Below are 26,842 nucleotides of genomic sequence, written 5' to 3'. Positions count from 1 at the left end.
AAACAAAATTCATTGAGTTTTTTATTTTCCCCTATGAAAAGTGGCATATAAATTTCATTTCGTTGGATAGTTACCAAAAAAACAATGAAAACATAGGAAAGTGGAATATTTAAAGTCATTTGGTTAGATATGGTTACCAAAAAATTTGAAAGATATATGGATTTGGATTAAGTGGTTTATTCGGTTTGGTTTCGGTTCAAACCGACGGGTCTTGGCATGAAACCGAAATCGAACCGAACTGAATTAGAATACCATATACTAGAACCGAAATCAAACCGAATTAATTCGGTTCGGCTTAGTCCAGTTTTGGGTTCGGTTTTCGGTTTCGGTTTGATTTTGACACCCTTACTCACCGTTAGGAGTGCGATGCGACAATCCGCATCCAAAAGTTCGATCGAACGAGAGAGAGATGTCCCAGATACCATTTTGGGTGTTCTAGTTGGCTGCGAGCACTGAAATATGGTATACTGTCAAGCACTGGACAGTTTAGATATAGCCATGTACGGAAATTCTAAATCTGAGGTCAATAATGGAGCATGCGATAGTGCAAAGTAGGTTGACGATTGAGATTCTATCTGCTGGTTTTTCATTGGTTGTGTGCATCGGATTCGGTACACTACAATATACATGATAAAGTTGTCATATGTGGGCCTTATGGTGTATCGCCAGTGTAGCGTGACTGCGTGAGGCGTTGGTTGATTCCCTTTATTTTGATATGATTACATGACACAGAGAAATTTAGTATATCATCTTACATGGAAGCAAGGCCCGCAGAGATGATGCCATTTGACAGGATAAGGATGAATCTAAGTGCATTACATATATTCCAATGGGATATTCTGATCTAAGGGTTGGTATCTACCAAAACTTCAAATGTATATCCTACGGTCAATATTTATTAAAATGGATCAGACCAATGGGAGAACGAAACGTGTCAAGTAAACTTTTCAGAGGTCGTACTTGGATGTTCCGCTCTTGCACGGATCTTATAATATACACTTCTAAAGATTCTAGGTAACGACTTCGTAGAGGTTGCACAACTTATTACTATGGTCTGGGATACACTGTAGTACACCCTGATTCCATATAGCTCGATGTACTATACACAGCGAAATATTCTAGGGAATATTCTCTTTGGAGCATTTTCATTGCTCAACTTCAAAGTGCGATAACTTTCTCTACACACCTCCGTTTGAGGTGATTCAAATTAGGTTTTTCTCATTTTTCTGACCTCTACACTATGTAAAAGACAAAACATACATGATAATTGAACAGGTGATCAAAAAATTGAGTTGAAGCTCTTAGAAGTCCTATGCTTTGAAGGTTCATCTGCTACTCCTTTGCACTCATTCTTGGCTTCCATTAGAGGTCTGGAAAGCTACTAGAAATTAAAGGCAGCAAGATACACTGGTGGTAACCAAGAAAAGCGAAAAAGAGAAGGAAAGAAAAATAGAAAGAAGAAAGAAGGAAAAAGAAGAAGAAAGAAGAAGGGAGAAAGAAAAAGAAAGAAGAGAAAGAAACTGTTATGTGTGCAGTCAAGGTGTTTGTGAAAATACAAAGGAAGGAAGAGAAAGAGAAGATCTGTATGCCATTGTTGAAGTCTCTGAAAGCCTTCACAAGTCTACAAAAGAAGAGAGAAGAAGAAGAAGAGATCCCCATTGCCAGGGCATCTCTTGTGAAGTTGCACAGTCCATTCAGAGCTTCTCCAGATATCAGGAATCAGAGATAGTGCATGGTTGTGAGAATATCTATCATTAGACTTGTCATTGTATTTCTATATTCATTACATGTGCTAGTTCTAGGTTGTTGACTATCAAATACCTAGACTAGAAGGGGTTTCATTGTAGGGTATTGTTATTAGTCCAAAATCTATTTTTGGATAACCAGTGGGTGCTGGGTATTATTGAGGGTAACACCCTTGCATCTGTATTGATCAGAGGTTGAAGCAAGCAAGGTGGCTTGTGTCATAGCTTTAACAGAAACACTGTTGAGGTAGATTGCCCTTGTTTTTGTATACCAGGAGTTTAAGTAGGTGTAGGACCTGAACTGTTGATTGCAGTTGAAGACCATTATTGAGTAAGTGCTGAGGTTAGTGTGACCTTTATTCCATACATGTATGTAACTTGTCGAAACACGTATATGTTATGTTGTGATTGTATATGTCTGCATTGTATATTGGAGTGTTTGTCTGCAGGATGGGTGTATACACCGTGTAGTCATTGCCACAAAATTGTATGCATGCCTGTGGTAGGAAAGGTGTGTCACACGATTGTGTGACAGTGACAGTGCCAGTCCATGAGGGACAGTAGTGGACAATATATAACTCTTGGCAGCCTTATGTGTATTAGCTTCGGGCAGTAGTGTGAGATTTAGCAGTGCCAATTGAGTAGTGCTACCTGTGTAGGAGCAATCTGTGTGAAAGCCAACTGTGTTGATAATTGTTTGAGTGGTTTTTAGTGACCCTGATTCACCCCCTCTCAATGCCAACTGGGAACAATAGGATTGAATAAAAAGATTTCAATTCAAGTGCTAGGAACGCTCTTGAGCAAATAGATGTCTCTTTTATAGAGACATGATGTGTATGCCCAAAACCGACCAAACAGTATGTAATGTGAGAGAGAGAGAGAGAGATGGATGGGGAGTTGAAATTTCAAACAAAGCAAACAAAGCAAGTCTCACTACCCTACCGTTGGATTAGGGGTGTCAATACCCAACCCAAACCGATAAAATCGATCCGAACGAGCCCGGACCACATCGGATCGATCTCTTATTGAATCGGGTTCGGTTGGTGGACTTGGGGAGCATTTGGTTTCGGTTCGGTTGGGGCTAGCCCAACGGTGCATCGGTGAACCCGACCAATTGAACCCGAACCGAATCGATCCGGTACTAAAAACCTAAATACCCTAAAAATCTAAAATCTAAATGCCCTAAGACACTATTCGACTCTCAATCTTTTTCGTTTTTCACTCTTTCCCTTTCACTCTCATAGTCTCAGCGCCGCCGGCACTCAAGCCTCAAGACCAGACGACCTCATCTCTTTCGACTCTTTCACTTTCTCTCTCAGCGCCTTAGCAGCAGAGACACCGGACCTCATCCTCAACTCTCAGTGGCACCGGCAACGGCGGCACAGGCTCTCGACAATCACGACATAGGCACACTCAGGTCATCCTCTTAAACTTGTTCAGTTGTTCCCATTGAGTTCTTTTAGGTTTTCGATTTTCCCCTTTGATTTCTGAATTTGTTTGTTGCACAACTTGCACCATTTGGCCCTGAAAGTTGAGAGAGAAGGAAAACCGTATCTGCACTTTGCTCTTTGCGGCCCCAGTTGCCAGCCATTGAAGGTAAAGAACTCATTTCAATATACTAAACAAATTAATAACTTTTAAGGTACCTCACTACCTTGTAAGAAATTAATATATACTCTGGATAAGATTCAGTTTAGTTGATACTTGATATGAGCCTGTGTTATATATTTTAATGAAGATGTCATCTTTGATTAATTATTTTTTAGGTCAGTCTTAGCTTAAGGGAGATGGGTCCGATGGGATATGAACTTGGCCTCATTTTGTCTGTAAAAGTATTAGATACAGAAGCACAATAACCAAACCGAACCTTAGTAGTTATATAAAACCGGTATCAAACCGATATCAACCTGTTATCATAAATCGAAACCGATACAAAATCAAACCGTATCGAAACCAAACATTTCTTATTGGATTGGTTTCGGTTTCTATAAAAGTCACACCGAAACCAAAAAACCCAAACCCAAACCAAACCGAACCGATGCATTGACACCCCTACGTTGGATGAGCTGCATACATTGAGAAAACAATGGCGTTGGATGGGTAGCATTAGATCATTTTCTCAATTTGGGGTTTTTTTTTATATTTTATTTTATATATTTTAAAAGGGGTTTTATATGCATCTAACGGTTTCAAGTATGACCGTGTACCATGCACTACTGTTCTTGAGTACCTCACACTTCATTGGTGTGCTCCCCTATGTCACTTGCTTAGAGAACCCTCTACCCAGGAATACATATGTTCAATTCTACGATAATGTTTAGGGAAAAGGAATACTACTTGATTGTGTGGCTCCTATGCCCTGACACAAAAGCGCGTGAAAGTACCATCTTGCTCCCATGAAAAAAAATCGCATCAATGTTGATGCTCTTGCACATGCAATCTCAGTCTCTCATTAGCCCTACGCTAGTATAGGCGCTACACGATTAAACAACGATCTCTTGCCCATTTATTTAAATGGTCCGTCTTAACAATTTTATCGGAGGTCCACTTTTTGAGCCACAAGAATTATTGATTTTGGCTGACCGACTGTTAGTTATCGATTAGTCACATTTTAAATTTCATACTCAAATTCAATCAGATATCTACCCATGTATACCATGTATTCTTACATTTTCAACATGTTTACTTGTACATGTACCCTCTCGTAGCCTTAGATTTCCAAAGCTGTTTTTATTAACCCACTTGGTGAATTATATTTGGGCTTAAGACATACAGGCAAAGGACTTCGGGTCTAACCATCTACGAAAATTGGGCCCATTATTCTTGTCATGTACTCATGTGTCAGGTATTTGAACCTTCCAACAAAACTTATCAGAATGGGCCATCTCAAAATATCCAATTTTGTCGCTCAACCTATAAATTGGTCCAAAAACCGTAAAAAGCAATTTAAAATTTACAAAAAATAAAAATTATTTTTAAAAAATTACAAAAATCAGCCTATGGATCAAGAATCTAGTCAACACATATATCAAATTCGACACAAAGACATTGGTTGTAAATGAGGAGATTTTTTACAAAAAGAAATAAGGGCCCATGTTCTCTGTGCCACTTAGGGGGACAGGGTGGTTATTGCGTCCATCCCCATGTGTCTGGGTGCAGTCTGTGCTCCCAGCACAGAGAACATTCTCCCAAGAAACAAATACAGATTCACATTTATATGAAAATTTCATAGGAATAAAAAACGAGTTTTGGGTTGCATAGAATATCATCTAAATCCAAAAAATTCCTCTCTATATTTGTTACATTTGACATTTTTTGTTGACTTGCAGTCTAAGAATGCTGTTAAGGGCCAAAAACGAACGCTCTCCCCAAGTTTGGAGCTCTAGAGTAGCCAAATGATTGACAAAATCTCAAGAAATGGGGTTTAAGGCTATGTTTAGATGCCAAGATGCCAAGATGCCCAGAAAAAGAAAAGAAAGAAAAACATAATGAAATAAAAATCGTGATAATTAATTTATGCTTGATGTATGTGTCTTATGACTCTTATCTTTCTATTCACATTCAATTTTTTTGAATTTTTTATTTTCTTTTCTTCACATCCAAACCTAACTAAGTTCGTTTTATAAGTTTTTTCTTTAGTTGCAGCCATGAGTCAAATTGAAATTTGATTGGATCATAATTTGTTAAAACACATTTAAAACGTTGTTTTTTGTCGTACAACATTTTTCAATCTGAAGTCTATAAATGTTTAAAACTCGTTTCACTCTTATATTTTTAAATTATTTTTTGAAATGTTTGACTTTTTTATTTTTCTTTTTGTTTTATTCAAATTTGGAGCCGTATTAAACATGTCATACCAAACAAAGGTTTTTTTGTGGATCGTGTTTTAACTAAAGCGACAGATTGATCTCTTGGACAAAGACCTTGGACCACACCGTTTTTGTTGAGCGGCACAATTGTAGCTCTTTTTCTTAGGAGAAAAGTTTTCTATGAAGAGAGTGTACCGTCGATGTCCAAACATAGGGGGACGAAATGACCGCTCCATCCCCAATGACTGGCAAAAATCCCGTCTCTTATGATGCCCTTGTGGGCTCTCATTGGCTCCTACACACATAAGAGCTATGCTCCCCCCCCCCCCAAAAGAACTCTTACCCTTATTATTATTAGTTATGGGAGAATGTTCTTTGTGCCGCAGCGTAGGCTACGACCAGGCACATGAGCCTGCTACTCAGGGGGTAGGGTAATCATTGCACCCACCCTCATGTGCTTAGGCGCAGCTTGCGCTGTGGCACAGAGAACAACGCTCCTTATTATTATTAGGGTAAGAGTTTTTTATGATGGAGCGTGCCCTTGTGCGTGTACGAGGCCAATGTGAGTGAACACAATGGCATCAATAAGGCAATCATGAACACCTTTCATGGGGGTGGGGTGGTCAGTGTTCTCTATGGGAGAGCATGGCCCCTGTGCATGTACAGGGTCAATGGAAAAAGACGCATTGGCATCATGAGGGTGAGATTTCCAATTTTCATGGGGGCAATGGCAGTATAGTCCTCCATAGAGAACTTTTCTCAATATTATTAGGAAAAATGTTCTTTGGGGTGTTTGTCACAACCAGACATAGTGGAGGGGTGAAATGACCACCCCATCCCCCATGAAAAACAAAAATCCCACCCCTGAGATTATATCGTGTACGCTCCCATTGGTTGCCGCGCATATGACCTCTGCACTCCCGACAAAGAACGCGTTCCCTTATTATTATTATTGGTAAACAGCTCTTTCTAGTTCTTTCTAGACGCCATGGTTCATATCTTTCTCGGCTCAACGGATAAGGTATTAATTAACGAAAATAGAAAGACATTAATTAACGTCGAAACAAAGGTAATAATGGGTTATTAATTGTCACATAGATTCCAATCCGACGGATTGGACCAGTATTCGGCCCTCGATTTAAAAAAGTCAAGGTTCGATGATTCTCATTGGCCTCGGTCTTCCTCATTCCACGTGGTTTACGTGTCTTATCTGGAGCTCCGAAGTGGGTCCCTCTACGTAATTGCTTGGCCATAGTTTCTTGTTTAAAATGAAAAAGAAAAAGAAAAAGAAAAAGAAAAGGAAAAGAAAAGGAAAAGAGAAAGATTTTACCGTTAAACCTACGCGGCATCTGCCTTTTCTAGCCACGTAGCAGCTTTGAGCCACGAGATCCCCAGCCGACAACTTCTTCGTCTTCCTTCGATCTGAAGTTTCTTCATTTCTTCTGAGCCTTAAGTAGCGCTCTTTGCCTCTCGCTTCTGTAAATTAGTTAAATGGCTTCTTCGAAGAACCCTCAAAACCATAGTTCTCTATATCCCCAAGTCATCGAATCAAATCCAGAAGCTACTTCTCCCTTCCTATCATCTAACTCCAAATCTTCTTCTTCTATGTATCCGACGGTGGATACGTCGGTGCCGACGAAGGACCCGAAACCCTATTCTTCTTCTACTTCTTCCCTCTATCCTTCGTTGGATATTACAGACCTCGCCGAAAATCTTTTTCCAGACATCGATGAAGATGGTAAGAACCCAAAGTCTCAAGCCCCTTCCGCCCCAATCGATTCGGTGGAAGAGGTTCTCATCAAGGTTCCAGGCGCCATTGTCCATCTCATCGACAAACAGTACAGCGTCGAACTCGCTCACGGTGAGTTGACAATCGTTCGTCTTCGGCAGGGTGAGAATGTTGTGGCTGTTCTTGCCCGTATTGGTGATGAGATCCAGTGGCCTCTGGCCAAGGACGAGCCTGCCGTCAAGCTTGACGAATCCCATTACTTCTTCTCCCTTCGTGTTCCGACGGGAGATGGATCAGATTCAGGAGAGGATGAAAACCATGGGAACGATGAATCGGAGAATTTGTTGAATTATGGTCTGACAATTGCGTCCAAGGGGCAGGAGAGCTTGCTTAAGGAGCTGGATGGAATTTTGGAACGTTATAGTGCCTTCTCCTTGCAGAAGGTGTCGGGTAAAGCCCATTCGGAAGTCTTGGATGGATCAATGGCGAAGGAGATGGCTCCGTCAGACTTGAAATCAGAGAAGAAAAAGGAGATGATGGAGGAGAGATCTGCGGCTTACTGGACGACGTTGGCTCCCAATGTGGAGGATTACAGTGGGTGTATTGCCAAGGGGATTGCTGCTGGTTCTGGGCAGGTAATCAGGGGGATTCTCTGGTGCGGTGATGTTACTGTCGATAGATTGAAGTGGGGGAATGAAGTTCTAAAGAAAAGGATGGGACCCGGTACCAAAGAGGAGATCAGTCCTCAAACTCTGAAGAGGATCAAAAGGTTCGGAGTTTTATGGGTTACTCTTCATGTTTCTTAGTTTGAGACTTTCAATGGTTTTCCCGTATCTTCTCTTTTGTTTTTCCCCTCCCTCTTGTTTTATGATTTTAGAATAAGTGTGGAATGATGATCACTGCAGGGTTAAGAGGATGACCAAGATGTCTGAGAAAGTGGCAACTGGCGTTCTTTCTGGGGTGGTGAAGGTTTCTGGTTTCTTTGCTAGCAGTATCGTAAATTCAAAAGCCGGCAAGAAATTTTTCAGTCTCTTGCCGGGGGAAATCGTCCTTGCTTCCCTTGATGGATTTAGTATGTCATTCTTCCCATCATCGTTCATTAATTAACTAATGGTGGAATGTTTGAGGCTCAATTAATATCATTGCTCATACCTCTGGCCTGTGGTAACTCGTATCTTTTATTTTTGCCCACATTTTGTGCGAATCCCTTGCCTTTTTATTGTCTGTTGATCTATTAATCCTGCTTTTTATGGTCTCTCTTTGTATATTGTCTTTTGTGCTTATGTCCATGGCAAGGTCTTATTTATGCTCACTTTTTTGTGTATGCCTTGCCTTTTTATCTTCTGTTGATCTATTAATTCTGCTGTTCTTCTTCTGGTTTCTATAAATTTTTATCGAGTCTCTTTGTATATCGTCTTCTGTGCTCATCATGTCCATGGCAAGAGTCTACTTTTGAGTCCTATACCTCTCGTTATAATATTAATGGTAATGTGAGTTGTGTGTTAATTCACTCCAAGCTGATTTTTGAATCACATATTTCTTTATTTGATGGCAATGCATGAATATAATGTAGAGCCAATTCCCATTAGACAACTAGGAATTAATTCCACAGCAGGATCACTTTTATAAAAACCAGTAAGTTACAGCACTTAAACAGCAATTTGTTTCCAATATTTAGGACTCTTGATGGTCTGTAACAATACTCAAGGATGGAATCTGATCACCTAAGAAGACAACATAACTCATCCCTGGACCCTGGTCTATCATATGACTGTTAGCGCACAGAATTCTTCAGGAAACCAAAAATCAACAGAATTAGTAACTTGGGCACTCAGATGGATCTGAGACTCCCATCGAGTGTAAGTCTCCTAGGAATGTGCTGCTCTTCAAAAGCTCAGCCCAAACTAACAGTTGGATGCTGAGAAATATCAGTAGTTCAGAATTAGAAAGTATGCATCACAAAATAGTAACTCACAGCAACTACCAAATTAGCCATCAGATCATTTTCTGTCAAAGGAAGGCTTATGGATCTAATGCAGAAGTAGTTCAACTAAGAACCACTCTACAGTAGGGTTGATGATATATCAGCAGTAGAGTCCAGTAACAATGATCCCTAGTTGAATGATGAACAAATCAGTAATAGTTTCCAGCTTATAGATCTTCTAACCAGCAGCAACAATGAAGCTTCGATTGTATCTCAAATATAGATTAACTCACAGAACAATAAAATAGAAAGTAAGAACGAAACAGAAAAATAGATAAGATGGGGAAGAAGAAGGAATAGGGATGGGTCTCTCACCCACGGCCTCTCACCGCCTGTCTCTCACAGCCATTGCACAGAGCAACATTCCATTTTTTGTTTAAAATTTAAAATCGGTAGCCGATCAATACAGGCTCTTGCGTTTATTTATTATTTACAACTAAATCATGGTTAAAAAATAGGAACTCCCCTTTTGGCTATTGGGAAGGATTACAAAATAGAAACCAAACAGAAAATTGAAACTAAAACAAATGACTGAAATCGAAACTTCTAAATAAAAGCTAAGCCTACTTTCTAAATTTGAAATTAGAAACTATATCTAGCTATTACATGGAAATAGAAATAATTAAAAACAGAAGGTAGCTAAAATAGAAAGTAAATATTGTCTTCCACGCAAGTCAATATTCTAGACTGGACTGCCTTTGAGATGCTCCATCGAACCAACAAAAACCTGCCACATTATCAAACCAGGCTGCCTCCCACAGTAGTTGAATCCCACAACACACTGGGCTGGTTTTGGGGCATGTTCCTGTGGCTACCCATGGACCTGTTATCTACGTCAGGATGGGGTATTATAAGTTATAACACTAAAAGATGGGCTGCAACTAATGACTGAATCTGCAATTACTTGGATTTGAAGGTATCAGCAGGAGAACTCCAACAACAGGTGCTGCAGGATATATTCTTGTTTCTCCAACTAGATTGTGATGTAACAGTAACCGGAAAATCTTCTAGGAACCAACAACTACTCCAGCAGCAAATAACTGGGTTTCAAATGTGTCTAAGATGTGGAGGATAACACAGAAAATAAGATAAGATAACAATAAACAGAAAATAGAGAAGATGGGGATAGGTGGTCGGCCCTCCCACTGAAACCTAAGCCTCTCTCCGAGCCACTAACTCACTCAGCAAAAGCATAGCTTTCCTTTTTCTTTTCTTTTTTTTACACAAATTGTTCCCATGTCCAGCCCCCCTCCTCTTATTAAATAATAAAACAACTGTTACAAGAATGGAAAGATGCTAAGAGGTAGTCCCATGCATGGTGTGGGCTGCCTTGTACATTAAGTCAAGTAAATAAAGAAAAAAATAACTGAAACTGGGTAGTACCTAATTGACTCAAATTAGAAACTAAATAAAATCTGGTAACTGAAATCTAATTAATGTCTTGTAAATGGAATAGCAAGTAAATAAATCAAAAGATTGCTACTGGTTTCCTCCCCATGCAAGTCAGCAACCAATTCCAGAATTATCTCCATGCTAGGCCTTATGGGCCCCACCAGATCTGAAAGAATATCCCTTGAAGAGCTGCTAGTCGATCTCCTGATATATGGGCAGAATTTTGACTTGAATATAAGCCTTAATTGCTGACAGAAGATGGCCCAAATATGCTGGCTCAATGGGCTTGAAATATTGCAGAATATGGGCCTAAGTGTGGGCCTGTCTAGGAAGTAAATTGTTAGCTAGGTACTGCATCAGCTCCCCTCATTTCAAAATAACTCACCCACAAGTTTTAGTAAGTCTAGGGATGATCTTGAGCCCATACGCATACTCTGGCATTTCCTTGAATTTACGAATGTAATCTTGAAGGTGAGGAGTCCGTTCTTCTAAGTCTGCTAGTGGAATGACAAACTGTATGCGCTTAACCTCAATAACAGATGTGTACTTGGTTGTCGTGTCCATAGAATCTTCTTCTGTTGTGTCCTCTACCTCCATCACTTCAAACTCTCCTTGGATTCTTCAGTTTTGTTGTTCACATTCTCCTCAGCTGTTAGGGCAAACATAGGACATGAATGTCAAGTGTTTATATTGTCTTCTTTTTCAGCATCTCCAATGTGAACACCGTTGTTCTTTCCATCAATAACTGCATTGTTAACCATCGTTCTTTCCAAACATAGGACATGAATACCACATTCTTATTATTTTACTGGATTTTACCTTCTCTTACCTAAGTGAAATTTAATAATGTTATCATAGAGAAGTTGTAATTTTTTTAAGTATGTGTTTCAAGACTCGGAAATCGATGTGGTACTTGTGAGAAAATGATTCCTGGAAATGGTTTTCCCAAGTAGATAACCATTTATGTGCACACAAATGTGTCTGGAATCACTATTATGGCCACTCTGACCCTCCCAGGGGGATCTGATGTTCTAAGTTAGCATACATCCTTCGATACAATTAAGGTTTAGATTTTGTTTTATCTCCATGCCCATATGAGTCGAGGAAAAGAATTTGTTCAATTAAATACCAAATCGATGCTATAATCAATGAGTCTGTGATGCAGCTAGACGTTGGGTTAAATAGGAATTGTTTTATAATTTTGGGAAATTTACGTCTACCACCCTGGGGTTTCAAACAATTACGTCTGCCACCCCTGGGATTTCATCTATTTCATAAACTTCACCTGTATTTTGAAAGATTCTTACAAATGTACCCCTACCGTTAGATGAGAACAGTTAAGTGATGATGTCATCGCCAAATTTTAACTAAATGCCCATAATACCTTAATGAAGGTGTTTATACATATTTACCACCATTTGTTTGAAGCCCTAACCTGCTGGTTTCTCTCTATTCTCTCACTCCTTCCTCTGGCTGCCAGAGTCCCTTGCTGTTGCTGGAGTAGCCCTTGAAGACCCCTTCTGCTGCTTCTCCCTCTACGGCTATCTTCGCCGATCTCCTCACTCTGCTGCGTTGACCCTCCTCTCTCACTCAATCGATACCAAACCTTGCAGACAAAAGAGACAGCATTCTGGTCACGGTGTGACATGAGGAAGTCAACACATGGTCTACAACCTCTTCAGGGAAATAAGTCATCCTTTAACACCCAAAGATGATGAAGGAAAAATCGATGCAGATTACGTAGCTCCAAGAGTTAGCTCCGGCAGAGGACATAGACTACTGAGCTTTGTAAACCTAAAACCCTAACAAATAAACAAGAAAAATAGTGGAAGACTAAGGTTCAATAGCTGGAGCCTGGAACCTCCCAAGTCTTCAACAAGCTGGTATACAACAGAAATAAGATCTTGAAAAGAACTGGAACCTCCCAAGCCTCGATTCAACAAGCTTTTATACACAAAAATTAGATCTTGAAAATAAAATCATGCAATCTAGCGACAGCTCTGCCTAGATCTGACAAAAGGACCAAGAAGAAATCAAGATCTACAGACCCAAAATATACCTACACTTCACATAAAACTAATTAAGTGAAATTTGAGAACTACACTGTCCGTGGGAAAGTTACAGGAAATTGGTGGGAGGATTGGATGGGGGAAATGAGATCTTCCTTTTTTAAGTGATCACCCATGAATAAAAAAGTGATGATTATAGTGATGACAAACCCTCTGCAAGTGATGAATTCATAGATCTGATTCAGAGTCTTGGAAATTTCAGGGGAGAAAAAAAGGGACAGTTTGAGGGTTAAAAAGTGTGGTAAGGGAATACTGCAAGGGGAGGAGTGTGAAAGAGAGAAAGGCAGATTGAAGGGTAAAATTCGGGGGGGGGGGGGGTGTTTTCCCCTGAAATTTCAAAAGTTGGATTGTTCTTTCTTTGCAATTATTTCCCTTTTTAGTGGTTCTCTGTGTTGGGTAATGGGTTTCGTCTATAATTCATTTGTTTATTTTGAGTTTCAAGGTTTTATTTTACAATCTCTGTATCTCTCTGGAGCAAGAGGTGTATCTCTCTGTGGTTGCCGGCGCAACAATGTAAGGTTGATGGCGTTGGAAAGTCCCAACCCTTGTCGCTCCAGGTAAGGATATGAACGTTGACAGGGGTGGGGTCATTTCCTTCCAAAACTAAGAGAGTTAGTACTCGGGTACAGATGTAATTTTTTAAATTCCAAGGGGTGGTAGACGTAAATTTTCCTATAATTTTTTATTTTCTTATTTTTTTAATGTCCTAGGAAGGTAGGAATTGAGTTGTAATTGAATTTGTCTTCTTTTATGATAGAGTTGGAGTCAACCACTATTTCAGTTTCAAGATAGGATTAGGATTAGGAGTTGATTTCCTTTTAAATACTTGGTTGTACCCAACGATTGGATTATTGAGAGTTTTGGAATGAAAATTTAGACTTGGTTGTGTAGCTTTATCTGCATCTGTGACTGGCAGTGTTTTTTTCCCTCTTTACTCTCTCTCTCTCTTCTTATTCCTTACTCACCATCATTGCCCTTCTATTTTATTTCCTTGATTACTGTTCATCATACCAGCAGTAAACAACCAGAACAGGGCTTGCTGAAATTCCTTCAATAGGATCCCTTTTGTCTTGTGATTGTGATTTAAGGTGAAGCTACTGCTGGTGACCCATAATCTTGGGTACCACTCTCCAATGCTTCCATTATATGTGAGATACCAAGTTAGTTGCAGACCCACATCTGCAAGTACCGCCAAGCCAGGTTTCAGAGAATTTATTCTAATTCTGCAGTTGATTACCGGTGGTAAGTTTGCTTGCATTCGGTAGGGTTTTGAATCAGAAATCGATCCTCGCAGTTCCAGCTTGGTTAAGTTCCAATTGGTGGAGTTTCATCAATCGAAAGCAAGAGGTGCTACCACTGGTTCCAAATTTCAGAAATCTGTATTCTAAGTACCACTTGATTCCTAGAACTGTTCAGAAATCTGTAATTTAAGAACCACTTGATTCCTAGAACTGTTCAGAAATCTGTAATCCAAGTACCACTTGATTCCTAGAACTGTGGTAGTTTGGATCAATCCAACAGGCCTAGGCGACAATAAATCTGGAGATTCCGAGCTGTTTGAGAACTGCAACTCGAGTTCTCCTCTTGTGCGATACCATGGCTCCTCTGGTTCCAAAGGTTGAAGATGATTCTTCAATTGTGAGTATATTTTAAATGCTATTTTATTTTATTCCCCTTAGTACCCCTGTGAGGGCGGGGCCTTGGTGCAACGGTAAGGTTGCTCCATTGTGACCAAGTGGTCACAGGTTCGAGTCTGGAAACAGGCTCTCTGTGAAAGCAGGGGCAAGTCTGTGTTACATTATGACCCTCCCCGGACCCCGCAGTGGCATGAGCCTCGTGCAGTGGTTACGCCCTTTTTTTTAGTACCCCCGTTTTCCTATTAATTCAAGTTAGTCCATTCCTTGCAATTGCTTCCTACTTTACCCCTACCAAATAAATATTAATTCCCCTTCTGTCCTATCTCCCAAGTAGCTCTTTAATTTATCTAGTTATTTACAATTCTGCCACTCCCTCCTCATTACTTCAGATTATTTACCAATTTGCCAGTGTTTCCTTGTATTTGGATTTAATTGATTGGGTGGGCCTATAAGCAAACCGAATAGGGTATTTTGACCCAGGTTCCACATCAGTCTGACTGTTTTGCATGGGTAACCTTTGGATGATCATGTCTGTTTTTCAGAGCTTTTTGACGCTTAATTGCAGAAACTACGAGATGCAGGATAGTCTATGGTTTTCTCACATGTATGGCACCCTAAGGGTAAAGTTGTGAAATTTAGGGTTTGTTTGCAAGGTTTTAGGGATGGAATCTGGGGTTATCAAAGATTCCTACTGTACATGAATTTGGTTGTGATGGAAAGGTGTTATAGTTGTGGGTAAAACAATCAGGTGTGTTACGATGGTTTTCATTAAAAAGCAGAATGTGATTGGGTTAGGGTGGATTTCGTTAAAAAGCAGATGTCAGTTCAGGTTAGGCAGGTTACAATTCAGGTTTTGTTCCCTCGAGTTGGCTGCAGCCCAATGAGACAAGGTCCTAGGTTATCTGCATCAACTTCATTGCTTCCATGACGATGCAGTATCAGTTTGCAAAGGATTTAGTTGTTTCTAGGTTTTTTTTTTTGGTTGCTGCCCTCTAGCAGAACATGGGCGTTGATTGTATATTTTATGGTCTCTCTCTCTCCCCCTCTGAAGTCACTCATACTGTTCAATTTTTTCTTATCTTTTCCCTAATTTCTTCTCTTCATTTAGATCCCAATCTGCCCTTACCCTTTCCCCTCCACTGTTTTACTTTTGTTCAGCCCTAGAAATCTGTAAGCTTGGCTCTTCTACATCACTTAGTCTGTATCAGGGCTGCAGGAAATCTAAATACTAACATCGGCAGGCAAGGCAGCAGCACCTGCCACTTGTCTCACAATTTATTTCTCTCTTCTATTTTATGTTTTAAATGTTCCACGTTCTTCTTTTGAACTTGCAAAAAACCCTTTCAGCTTTTTGATAAATTACCTGCAGAAATCATGTAGTGGGGCCTTTTCTAATGTTCAATTGGCGGTAAGAGGTGACAGTAAAGGCTTTGGTGTCTATTGAAACCTGGTATTTTCTATTGGATCCTTGGAACAGGTGTTCCTTTTATTTCTAAGTTGCAATTTTACAAGCCAGATGTTCTTGGTAGACATCATGCATAAACAGGTTTTGGATTCTGGGGCTATACCTGTATCCTTCCCTTTCTCTTTGCTGCAACTTCGATGCATTTGCCCGTTCTTATGGGTGGCCTTGCATGAAAACTCATTTCCTGGGTTTTGTAATTGAATTAAAGCTTTTCTGTCTGAATTGGGCCAATGAATTTCAAGACCCTCCTCTAGGATCCTTAGTTGTTCCCCGCTTAATCATTTGTGAACTTTAATGTGATTACTAATGGTTTCCAAGTTGTTACTTCTAGGCTTATGTTAGTATTCATGCAGGCAAGAACAACCTTGAATGAATGAGAAATTTTGGGTGTCATCAATACATAGCATCAATGGTTGTAGTTGTTGGAACCTTCTTGCTAGTTTCACGTGAACTTTGTGAATGATTAGTGTTTTTACAACAGATGACTTTCATGCGATCATTGAACCCCATGTTTGCTTACACAGAACATCGTCTTGACCCTCATCTCATCTGCCTATCCTACACTAAACTCTCTTGGTGGTTCCTTAGTTGCAGATATTTAATTGCTTCATGCATCAGGAGATAATTAACTGCTCATTTGTGGCATTGCAGATAGGGTATGTGATGCTGTTGAAGTAGCTGGAAAGAATGTGATGTCTACGTCCTCAGTTGTGACAACTGGGCTTGTTTCGCAGAGGTATATTAGAAATGATGCTTTTATGTAATTCTACTCTTGCTGGAAAATTTCATATTGGCAAGGAATTTGCTTATCGTAAAAGCTGAAACTTCTGAATTTTTTTTAGTATATCTTTATATGGGTTTTGTTGGAAATACATGAAACTGTACCGAGTACTGCACTGTGTTGTCAAGTTATGATAGAAAGTGACCTCAGAACTGTAATGGCTTGGTTTCAACGCATTTGTGTCCTCGATTTGTTACATTTCTGTTAAGGATATGCATCGCTGATTCATGTGGGTGGCAGGTATGGAGAGGAAGCCGCTGAGGCAACCCATGAAGGGTTTGATGCTGCTGGGCATGCTATAGGTACTGCTTGGGCCGTCTTTAAGATACGCAAGGCACTCAATCCAAAGAGCGCCGTTAAAGCCTCCACACTGGCAAAAACTGCCGCTAAAGCAGCAGCTGCTGAGGTGAAGGCTAAAAGTAAAAAGTAGCACTGATAAGAGCTTCTTGTTGTTACTGCTGCTCTTTGTTATTTGTTGGCCGATAATTTCATGTAACACCAAAGCTCTTGTTTTGGGTGCTGGAGATACGTAAGGCATTTAGGTATAAGTAAAACTCAACAGTGTTACAGACGCACCAGATGTACCTGGTTCTGTGTATATTATATTCTTCTTGTTAGGTTGCTCTATCTCTATATTATTTGTTTGTTATATTCTTTGCTCTCTCTCTCTCTCTCTCTCTCTCAACACACACATTACCATACAACATTTGTTGATTCTCAATTACTTCAAAAACCCAGAAACAGGAAAAAATGTTTTTGATTCCGAACCAGTTTTTTAAAACAGAAACATTACCGAACGGAGATAAGTTATTAACATTTTGTCACTTCCTGAAAAATATGACTCAATTTATTGAATTCAAAATCAATCCAAATCCTGTGATGAGATTGGTATCCAAATTACCTATATTGCTACCCTGTTCCTTCTCAAAGAAAATCAGGTCGGCAGGATCAGTGGGTGAATCAAGGCTTAGAGAGTTAGAGATTCTCAATTTCTCATATCTCAAACTTGGTTTGCTCAGGCTGCCATCGTTATCCATTCTTGGAACAAGGTAGCGTCAGTGTCCAGAGAGCAAAACCTTTGTTAAATCTGAAAAAAAAAAAAAAGGGATTCTCTCTTGGCAGTAGCTTATTTTTGTAGAAAATAAGTAATGATTTTGAGGAACTGGCATCGGATTGTGGATTTTGGTCGAATCGGATCAGAATCGGTTGATCTGGAATTAATTGAAATAGATAACACTTGCTTGATAAGTGTTAATCCATACAAAATCCGGAATAGATATCACTTGCTGGATAATTACATCATCATGTAATAGCTTAATTAGGCTCTTGAATTGGATAATTTGATAACCATCATACAAATGTGATGGACACCTTCTTAAATGTTCTTCAAGCATTTTTTTATTTGTAATAATCGAAGAACTTCCAAGATCTGAAATCCTGGAAACATAGTTTGAAATAATTCAAAAACTTTGATCAAGAGCTGAAATTCTGAAAGCACATAAACTTAATTATTTGCAGGATAAGAGGATGAAATCAACTACCATTTCAGATGAGAAGTAGAGAGGAAACTGTATTAATTTTTGTTGGTAAGCAGAATTCAGAAAAGTTGCTACTTTGGCTACATTTTTTAGATTGCGAATGACAAGAAAAGAGGTGGGAAAAAAAGGGACCATTACACACTCCATAGAGGTATCCACAGTAACTGCAGATATACCATTACCTAGATATTCTGAAACTAATTGAAGGGCGTACCCTGTGCATGAGGCTCCCGCCATTACGTGGTCTGGGGAGGGTCATAATGTACGCAGCCGTAACCCCCGCTTCGCAGAGAAGCTGTTTCCAGAGACTCAAACTCATGACCACTTGATAACAGCAAGGTCCACCCTCATGCTGAAACTAATTAATCTACTTATAATGGGCTACCTCCTCCCATTAATAATCAATTAGACCCAAAAAGGTTTATATGTTTTGAGATCATTTAGAACTCCAGCAACAGATCCACATAATGCAACTAGAGTGATAGAGAGGCAAGAGACATTGAGTATCTGAAGTCCAAGCCATCTACTTGTCCATCTTCCAATCTTCTTCTCTGCAAGATACATCTCAACTGGGAAGTAAACTGTCAATGGCCAGAACCCAAGAGCTCCAAGTATTCCCACAACATCATTGAAGAAGGGCAGAAGCATGGCAATGACTGTAGTCAATATCACAAAGATTGTCCTCCACACTAAACGGAATAGGTTGAGTTGGTAGGAGGTACCACAGAAAGGAATGGATATGGTATACTCATTTACCACGAAATCGCTTCTCGGCCATTTCTTTTCACTCCATTTCTCCACGAACGCAAACAATGGCTGACAATAGACCTGCAAATTTTGAATAACCCGATGTCAAGACTTACAAGGATTTGGGCACCTTTTCTTTAAAGGCTAGCTTTTAAGGATGAGTTCTATGATGATATGACTCTAATTAATTACCTGATATGCACCAATGAGATGAACCACAATTGCAACATTGGCAATATCAAGAATCCAATAGGCACTGAAGTATCCAAAATCTGTAAGAATATTTCCTGGTGCGTGATCTCCAAATGCCGCGTAGCCCATGCATCCACATAGCATGTAGAATAGCGTAGTCACAGCAATACTTATTGATGTAGCCTTTCTCATGGTTTTATGCTCTGCCGGAGGCGATTTTACTGTATCCTGAAATCGAACATGTAAATTATAATATTTTCATTCGAAGAGTTTTTCAACAAACGATATGGATCTGGATATGATTCTAATAGAATCGCAAGTACTCATTTAAGTACATACCTGAATCTCAATGAGTATAACGGAGAAAGAATAAGCAAAGGCAACAGCTCCAAGAGCTTGCACGCTTCGCCACATCTTTTTCATGGGAGTTATATCATCACCTATGCTAACACCAGTTAGGCTCCCTTTAAAGCTCCCATTCTCTGCAGATTTGGTAATGCCAAGACCAAGGCCAATTGCAGAGTAGGTGAAAGACATGATAGCAGCAACTATAGATAGCCACCAGAGTTGATCAAAATCTGGAATCTGAGAAAGAATCACTTCCATGATTCCAAATCCAATCATGTACCAATTGGGGGACATTTTACATGGATCTTTCCCTTTACTCTTGTAACTACAACTTGTCTTTTTTATTGCCCTGTGATTGAAATTTAGAAAGATTAAAGAAGAAATTAGATAACATAATATAAGATTAGATGAGATTATTATTATTATTATTTTTCTTTCCAACATGTTAAATGAAGGAATAAATTATTATGGGCTGCTAGAAGATAATTAATCACTAAAGTATGAGATCATGTCATGCTATTATTGATTTAATTTTTTTTCTCATGTAAAATTAAGGTGGATATAATAACTAATTAGGTTTAAACTCACATCATACTTGTTGAGGCCGCAATTGTGTAACCTATGGCAACTCCAAACAGATTGATATATTGAATTATTCCACAAATTGCCACTCTTCGTCCCCCTGCACATAAAATAAATATATAATTATAAAATAATAATGATATCATCATGGGCCATTATTATCATGGCACAAAGTGTAACTGAGTTTGAGAAATTCAAGGCAGAGTTTTGCTTTTTTCTTATTAGGCTTATACTATTCATAAACCATAAGTTTGGTCTATAATTAAATAAAAACCTTAAATTTTTTTGTTTGTTGTCATCAATATTAACCAATTTTTTTTATTTACATCTATGAAGCACTGATGAGTCATAAAAGTAACCCCCAATCAAAGATTGACACGTGTCTAGTTCAGCACCGAGTGGAAGAGCCCGGTCGTGAGAAGGAACCACGCCCTGGTCTGCCTAGGCCGGTCCGAGTAGGACCTTCAAGTTGACCTCTTTGGGATCGGCAATAAGGCTAACCGCACCAAGGTCATCAACATGGCCGACCTCTCCAGGGTCATCAACTCGGCCGACCTCGCCAGGCTCATCAACCTGGCCAACCTCACTAGGGTCATCAACTCGACTGACCTAGCCAGGGTCAATAACTCGGCCGACTTCCCCAAGTTCACAGGGTCATCAACTCGGCCGACCTTTCCAGGGTCATCAATTCGGCCGACCTCGTCAGGATCATCAACTCAGTCAACTTCTCCAGGGTCATCAACTCGGTCGACCTCGCCAGGGTCATCAACTCAGCCAACCTCTCCAGGGTCATCAACTTGGTCGACCTCGCCAAGGTCATCAACCTAGCCGACCTCTCCATGGTCATCAACTTGGCTAACCTCGCCAAGGTGATCAACCTTGCCGACCTAGCCCTAGTCAACAACCAGGCCGACCTCTCCAGTATCTATCATCGGGTGGTGACCAGGTCAGGCCCTAGAGCCCTGCCGATCCCTATGCGCTTAGGTATGGCCGACTCCTCCAAACTCAGAGGCCCAGATGAGCCCAATACGCTCGGACGACAAGCCCTAAAAGAGCCCCCAGGACACCCAGAGGCTGAAGAGTCGAATCTCCCAAACCGAGCCCTTGTACAAAGCAATAACTGTAACCCGCCCGAATCGCGGAGCCACATCACCACATCCCGACCATCACGGGATACGCTGAATCAGCCGAATTTGATCGTTATCCAACGACAAAACGGTATCACGCTCAAATAAGGACTCTTACCAAGTGAAGAGTCCCTTTCCGAATATGACTCCGCCTAACAGACTCCTACTAAAAATAGGGCTCTTACCTTACGAGGACTCTTCTCCACCACCCTCTACTACTCTATAAATACCCAGGTATGAAGCTTAAACTATATCTGACTTTTTCCGAAGTTGAACTACTGCTAAAACGGAGACTTAACTTAAGCATTGGAGAGTCTTGAGCCGGAGTCACACTGGCTCTCCTTTGCTCACTTGGTTTTTTAACCTTGGGATCTTTGAAAGTTGGCCTCACAGAAGATGTGGGGCCATCATTGTTCGATATAAAACCTTTTTTTTGGTTATTTGTCATGCAGATAACTTGCTCACAATAATAAGTAAACTTGTGTACAGATAAACTTCTTTGCAGAGAGATGGAGACTTAATTATAAGTGATTTGATAAGAATGTTTTCTCAAAAGAAGGAAGATATAACACATGCATGATGGGATATTTATATGTTAAATAATTTGTAATCTTAAATTTTTGCCAGTTTAATATTACATAATTTTTTCAATGAGAGTAAATATTGTTATTTTACATCTAAACCCGAAATATGTGTCTTACACCTTTTGATAATGATATATTGGATCTTTGTCCCGTTCATTTCTCTGCCCGGCCCAGTTCCCCCAGTGCTTGTAATAAGGAGGGGGGCAATATGATCACCCTACCCTTGGCCAAATACTCTGCCCGGGTGGGGTCCACCCTCCTTATTATAGGCACTAAGGAATTGGACCGGGTAAAGAACTGGAGGAGTTAATTTTCCATGATATATAACGATGGATCACTTTCTAATTAATTTTAAAAGTCCTTTTATACCTATCATTTAAGGATTTTTTTAGAATAAGAGAGCATTAAAAAAAATAGGATAAATGTTCTCGATGGGGGGGTGCAGGCCATGTCCAAACACGGTAGAGGATGAAATGATCGCCCCACCCTCATGAAAGGCAAAAATTCTACCCCTAAGATGCCAGTGTGTGCATTCTCATTGGCTGGCGTACGCACATGGCCCCTGTGGTACCCCACAAAGAACGCTCCCCCTAAAAAATTATCAATTTCTAAATTTACCTAAGTTGGCTTTGACAGCATCCATGTAGGTGTAGTTTCTCTTTCCGGTGGCTGGATCGCCGCACCTGTAGCACTGAGAGAGAAGGTTGGAAGTATAGAGAGTGACTAAAGCGAAGAGCACCATCACAATCGGTCCCGCCACCCATCCAAGCTGCGCCACCGCCCACGCTAATGACAAGACACCTGATCCTATCACTGCTGTGATTATATGTGATGCCGCAGTCCATACAGTACCTGTACCAGCAGTCCAGCATCCACCACCACCACAAACAAACAAATCAGAGGGTCGTCATCAAATATATATATGAAAATGGGAGCATGGTTTTAGTATAGGTATCGGTTTGGACCGGTTAGGTTTACTTTTGTTTTTTTTTTTTTAAATTAAAATTTTCACATTTTTGCCTTTGTCCATACTAATCTCAACCAAATATCGATATCGATCTCCATCAATACTAATAAGAATTGGCCGATCTGATATCAATTCCAATTCTTTAAATCATGAAAGGGAGTGGCGGCCGACGGGTCCTACATGTGTCTGCCATCAAGAAGCGCAAACTGATCATGTATCTGTGCACATCATCAGTAGCCTAGTGACGGGCCGGGCCGGGCCGGACCCAGCCCATTGTCATCCACTCACTCTTTCTTCCCTCATCCTTACGCTTATTATTATTATTATTATTATTTTGGTTGAAATCCATACGCTTATTTAAACATTCTTTAAACCTAAATTCACTTTGCAAAAAGGAACTCCGTACTAGTCGTTTTCCAAGTACCAAGAAGAATCATTTGATGGGCCCAAATTAAAATTAGGTAGGGAAACCCTATAACCTTCCACAATACGAATTCAGGCGCCAATAAGATATTTGGAAATCTATTTTTAAATTATTTTATTTTCCTTCCCTCATTAACTGCTATCATGATTCTTAAAGACGTCATTTCATTGGATTAATATTTAATAGTAATGAATAATTATCACCTCCAATTCGTAGACTTTCAATTCCTTTAATAGGAGGAGTGAACCCCATTATTGGACGGTGTTTTTGAGCAGGGGTAGAATGATCATTTCCACCCCTACGTGAGGAATTGGAAGAATTGAAGGAAGCAACGATTCATTCATATTGTTATCTCAGCAAAAGATCCCATTATCGTATGGAGCTCAAGGTTAACCTCTATATGCACCTATTTCTTTATTTTCTACTGAAGTTGATCAAATGACAAAATTAAGAATTAAAAAATTTAAGATTCTAAAATGCTTAGATTACCAAGAAAATGCATCATAATAAATGAAAGATTATTAGATTGAATTAAAATATAAGATTTGACAAATGACTAATCAAACCATTCTCTAGATATCCATTGGTCAGAATTACCTAAGTAGGTCATTTATAAATATTCTATGAACAAAATCGTTCGTAAAACCTTTTGCCTTACGAAAAAAGAATTGTAGGCTAGTAGCTTCAAAATTGATACCAACCTCTTCTATGAGTTCTATGTATAATAGTGCTCAGGGTGGAAGCAAGGTTTTAGTGCCCAGTATTGAGATCGATATCGATTGCCATTGGTATCAATATCGATACTAATACCAGTACGGATCAGCTATATTAGGCTGGATCAGATTCTTTTGTCCTCAAGATTTTGATACTTTTTATTTTATTTGTTCTCCTGGTTTTTGTACCACCGCTCCAGTATCGGGCAGGTATGTGGTCAATACTAAAACCTGAGTAGGCTAGGCGTGCAACGATAATTAAAAGGAGTTGGATATGGTGTTAGGAAGAAAAAAATTGCTGCTACCCATGTTGCCGAAACTTTCCCATCATCCAGTGACCCGGCCTAGCAGCTAAAGAAATTAACACTTTCCCTTTGTTTGGTTCACAAATGCCCTCTTAGGTTTTAGTATTTTCCAAAATACCTTAAAAGATTTTATTTTTTTTGGCTTCAATACCATGTAGCAAGAATTTGCGTTGGGTTCATGTACGAGAACGGTTCACAGTCGCTCAGATGGAATCCACTCCATATAGGTCTGTCATGTACGTGAATGTGATCCTAACTCAAAATTTTCTGCAATCCGGATAGCAACAAAAATTTCGTTATCCTAACTGTCGCATGGGACTATGGAGGCTTCTCTTTCTTGTTTTCAGCCACCCGAACCCGAAAGGGGAAGGCTACTTCCTTAAGTGTCGACCTACTCTGTTCCAATCGACCGGCCCATGAGTGGACACCAAACCCAAACCGGGTCAGCTGGGGCGTGTTTGGAATAAAAAAGAATAGTTTTGAGTTATTACCTGTTCGCTTCAAGCGACCATCATCGTCAAAGCACTTGGAATAAGTAGGCTGAGGGACGACCATGGCTTCAGTGTCATCGTTGCTTGGTTTGGGTTTTGGTCGGGTTTCTATCTGCAAGTATTGCCTCATGTCTCTGTTTTCTTCCAACTATAACGTACGTAAAGGAATTAATTAAATTGAAAAAAAATAAAATTAGAATCAACACAAACAAACAAACAAACATGTTCATTAAATTAAAATGAGAATAAATAGAAGAAAGATTTGAATTATCTTACTATGCCATGGTGGATTCTACTTGGAAGTGTTCGACTTCTTGAAATCATGGTTTCAACTCGAACCCAATGATGTGTGAGAGAGAAGAAGAAAAAGAAGAAGTAGAAATAGAAGAAAATAGATGCAAATGAATTGAAATATAAGATGAGATTTTATAAGAGAGATCGGAAGTGGATAGTGGGGAGAGAGAGAGGTGACAACTGACAAGAGATGCGCGTGAGAAATAAGTTGGCAGCACTTCATGTCTATAATTACAAAGTGACAAAAGTAGGCTTTGGTTTATAAGCAAGGGGAAATTACGAATATAGTGTTGGTTTTGAGAATGTTAACATGCAATGAGTTGGAAGGGATGCGGATCGTGCTGTTAAGACATGGCGAGGCATGTAATGATCGTCTTACATCTGTTTGAGTATCTTATTCGAGTGGGATAAAGTGATCATTGCGTGCGTCACCATGTCTTGACAGCACGGTCCTATCAAATAGCTATGCAGTAGAGGATCCAAATTGAAAGGTTGCTGGGATGATATTAGAGTTCTAATTGGACATTTGGGTTAAATTAGGTATTTGAAGGGTCTTTGCACGTGTCAACGCTTGAGTCATCTCTTATTCTCATTTGTATCTCGTGAAACATTTTTGAGTAGGTCTCCCAAGTGGGTCACTAGTAGGTCTGCCACAAAAACAGAAAAAAAGAAGGGAGAAATGCTTGCTGACTCTTCCACCACCACCGGGACAACCCGAAAGTAGTAACAGGCAATTAGTAACTCATAGCAACCTCTCGGTTCAAAGGACCATAGCTTTCTTTTTTTGGGTGTTAGGGAGGAAATGAGACAAGTGGGTGGAGCTGAAGTTGGGTTTAATTATTACCCCAAAAAAAAAAAAAGGTTGGGTTTAATTTGAACCTCATAAACTATCCCTCTTGTTACATCATGAACACTTCATGAAATTGAAATAATTAGAGGTGTGTGGAACCTTCTAATCCAACATATCAGCCAATCAAAACGTTAAGCTCCAAATTTATGATAATGGGTCTTATCGCTTTTGATCCAACCATGTATATAATATCAAGAGAACGCTAACCCATCGTGTAGCATCTGCATCATTATGGGACTAATAAGAACACGTGTAGGAGCATTTAAGTGAAAAAAAAAAAAATTTAGTTCATAAGAGACTGAGTGATAATTTTGCACAGTCCTGTGTGTTGCGTCAAGAAATCGCTCAGCGGTCCTTCAAGTGTCGTAACCTGCAAAAGACCCTGGTTGACAAAGGAGAACCGGTGTGGTTCCGGCTTAGGACTCTCCGATGCCTAAGTTAGATCTCTCTGAGCAAGCAGATGAATAGTAATATTCAATATGAGTTCAGATGTCCCCCTATGGGAATGTGTACCTTGCCTTTTATAGCAGTGTATGGCGGGGTGGAGAGTCCCAGTTGATGGAGAGTGTTTGCTGTGGGTGATACAGTCCCTAAGTAGTAGAGCTCCTCCTTGATAGGTTGTCTTCCCGTGAGACGTGGTGTCACGGTAGACCTGGTAGTTCTCTTCCTGTAACAAGTAGTGTCCTTGATAGACTTGGCATCCTTAGTGGATAGACCTCATCTACGTGGTATATGAGGTTCCTAGTAAAAGAGTCCGTTCAAACTACGTGACTCGATAGGCGATGGCCTAGAGTCCTTGGTGATGTGATCCGTGTCTTGTTGATGGCGGTGATGACTGCTGTGTTGGAGGGAGACTGTGCCCTGGGGATGACGTGTCCGAGGAAGCCATGCCCAGGGATGACGTGTTCGGAGAAGGGATCCGCGCCCAAGGGGGTTGGTGCCTAGGCCCGCGCCCCAAGGGGGTTAGCGCCCAAGGGTGGCCGCGCCCATGGGTATTGGTGGATGGTGCTTCACTGACTCTGTCTTCGCCCACTTTTCTGGGTCGTGCCATGTGGCGATCTCTGATTGG

The 26,842-nt window shown here is 40.1% G+C and overlaps 2 protein-coding genes across 2 annotated transcripts; one reads left to right on the top strand and one right to left on the bottom strand.

The window, feature by feature from the left end:
• The first annotated feature begins 6,909 nt into the window (after positions 1 to 6,909).
• On the top strand, positions 6,910 to 17,194 carry LOC122662500 (protein EARLY-RESPONSIVE TO DEHYDRATION 7, chloroplastic). The gene is made up of 4 exons (XM_043858154.1): positions 6,910 to 8,052; positions 8,189 to 8,355; positions 16,482 to 16,566; positions 16,852 to 17,194. Exons 1-4 carry the CDS (start codon positions 7,046 to 7,048, stop codon positions 17,039 to 17,041), a joined length of 1,449 nt encoding a protein of 482 aa, XP_043714089.1. The 5' UTR covers positions 6,910 to 7,045; the 3' UTR covers positions 17,042 to 17,194.
• A 1,310-nt stretch (positions 17,195 to 18,504) lies between these two features.
• On the bottom strand, positions 18,505 to 25,012 carry LOC122661053 (amino acid permease 4-like). Its single transcript, XM_043856364.1, has 7 exons — positions 24,906 to 25,012; positions 24,630 to 24,777; positions 22,348 to 22,581; positions 20,025 to 20,118; positions 19,428 to 19,785; positions 19,089 to 19,316; positions 18,505 to 18,977 (listed from the first exon to the last, which is right to left on the bottom strand). Exons 1-7 carry the CDS (start codon positions 24,951 to 24,953, stop codon positions 18,555 to 18,557), a joined length of 1,533 nt encoding a protein of 510 aa, XP_043712299.1. The 5' UTR covers positions 24,954 to 25,012; the 3' UTR covers positions 18,505 to 18,554.
• Between the last annotated feature and the right edge of the window lie 1,830 nt (positions 25,013 to 26,842).

The sequence above is a fragment of the Telopea speciosissima genome, chromosome 5 (assembly GCF_018873765.1).
Source record: "Telopea speciosissima isolate NSW1024214 ecotype Mountain lineage chromosome 5, Tspe_v1, whole genome shotgun sequence".
NCBI classification, from domain to species: domain Eukaryota; kingdom Viridiplantae; phylum Streptophyta; class Magnoliopsida; order Proteales; family Proteaceae; genus Telopea; species Telopea speciosissima.
Note: the sequence above shows the minus strand (reverse complement) of the source record. Positions and strands in the feature narration are given on the sequence as shown.

What these genes read in the sequence shown, in the direction of transcription:
- LOC122661053 (XM_043856364.1), bottom strand. Translation starts at nt 24,953, where the DNA reads ATGATTTCAAGAAGTCGAACACTTCCAAGTAGAATCCACCATGGCATA. An exon ending in TGCTGTCAAAGCCAACTTAG is followed by an intron (nt 20,119 to 22,347) that starts GTAAATTTAGAA and finishes TTTTATGTGCAG; the next exon opens with GGGGACGAAGAGTGGCAATT. An exon ending in TTATACTCATTGAGATTCAG is followed by an intron (nt 19,317 to 19,427) that starts GTATGTACTTAA and finishes GTTCGATTTCAG; the next exon opens with GATACAGTAAAATCGCCTCC.
- LOC122662500 (XM_043858154.1), top strand. Translation starts at nt 7,046, where the DNA reads ATGGCTTCTTCGAAGAACCCTCAAAACCATAGTTCTCTATATCCCCAA. An exon ending in ACTCTGAAGAGGATCAAAAG is followed by an intron (nt 8,053 to 8,188) that starts GTTCGGAGTTTT and finishes TGATCACTGCAG; the next exon opens with GGTTAAGAGGATGACCAAGA. An exon ending in ACTGGGCTTGTTTCGCAGAG is followed by an intron (nt 16,567 to 16,851) that starts GTATATTAGAAA and finishes TGTGGGTGGCAG; the next exon opens with GTATGGAGAGGAAGCCGCTG.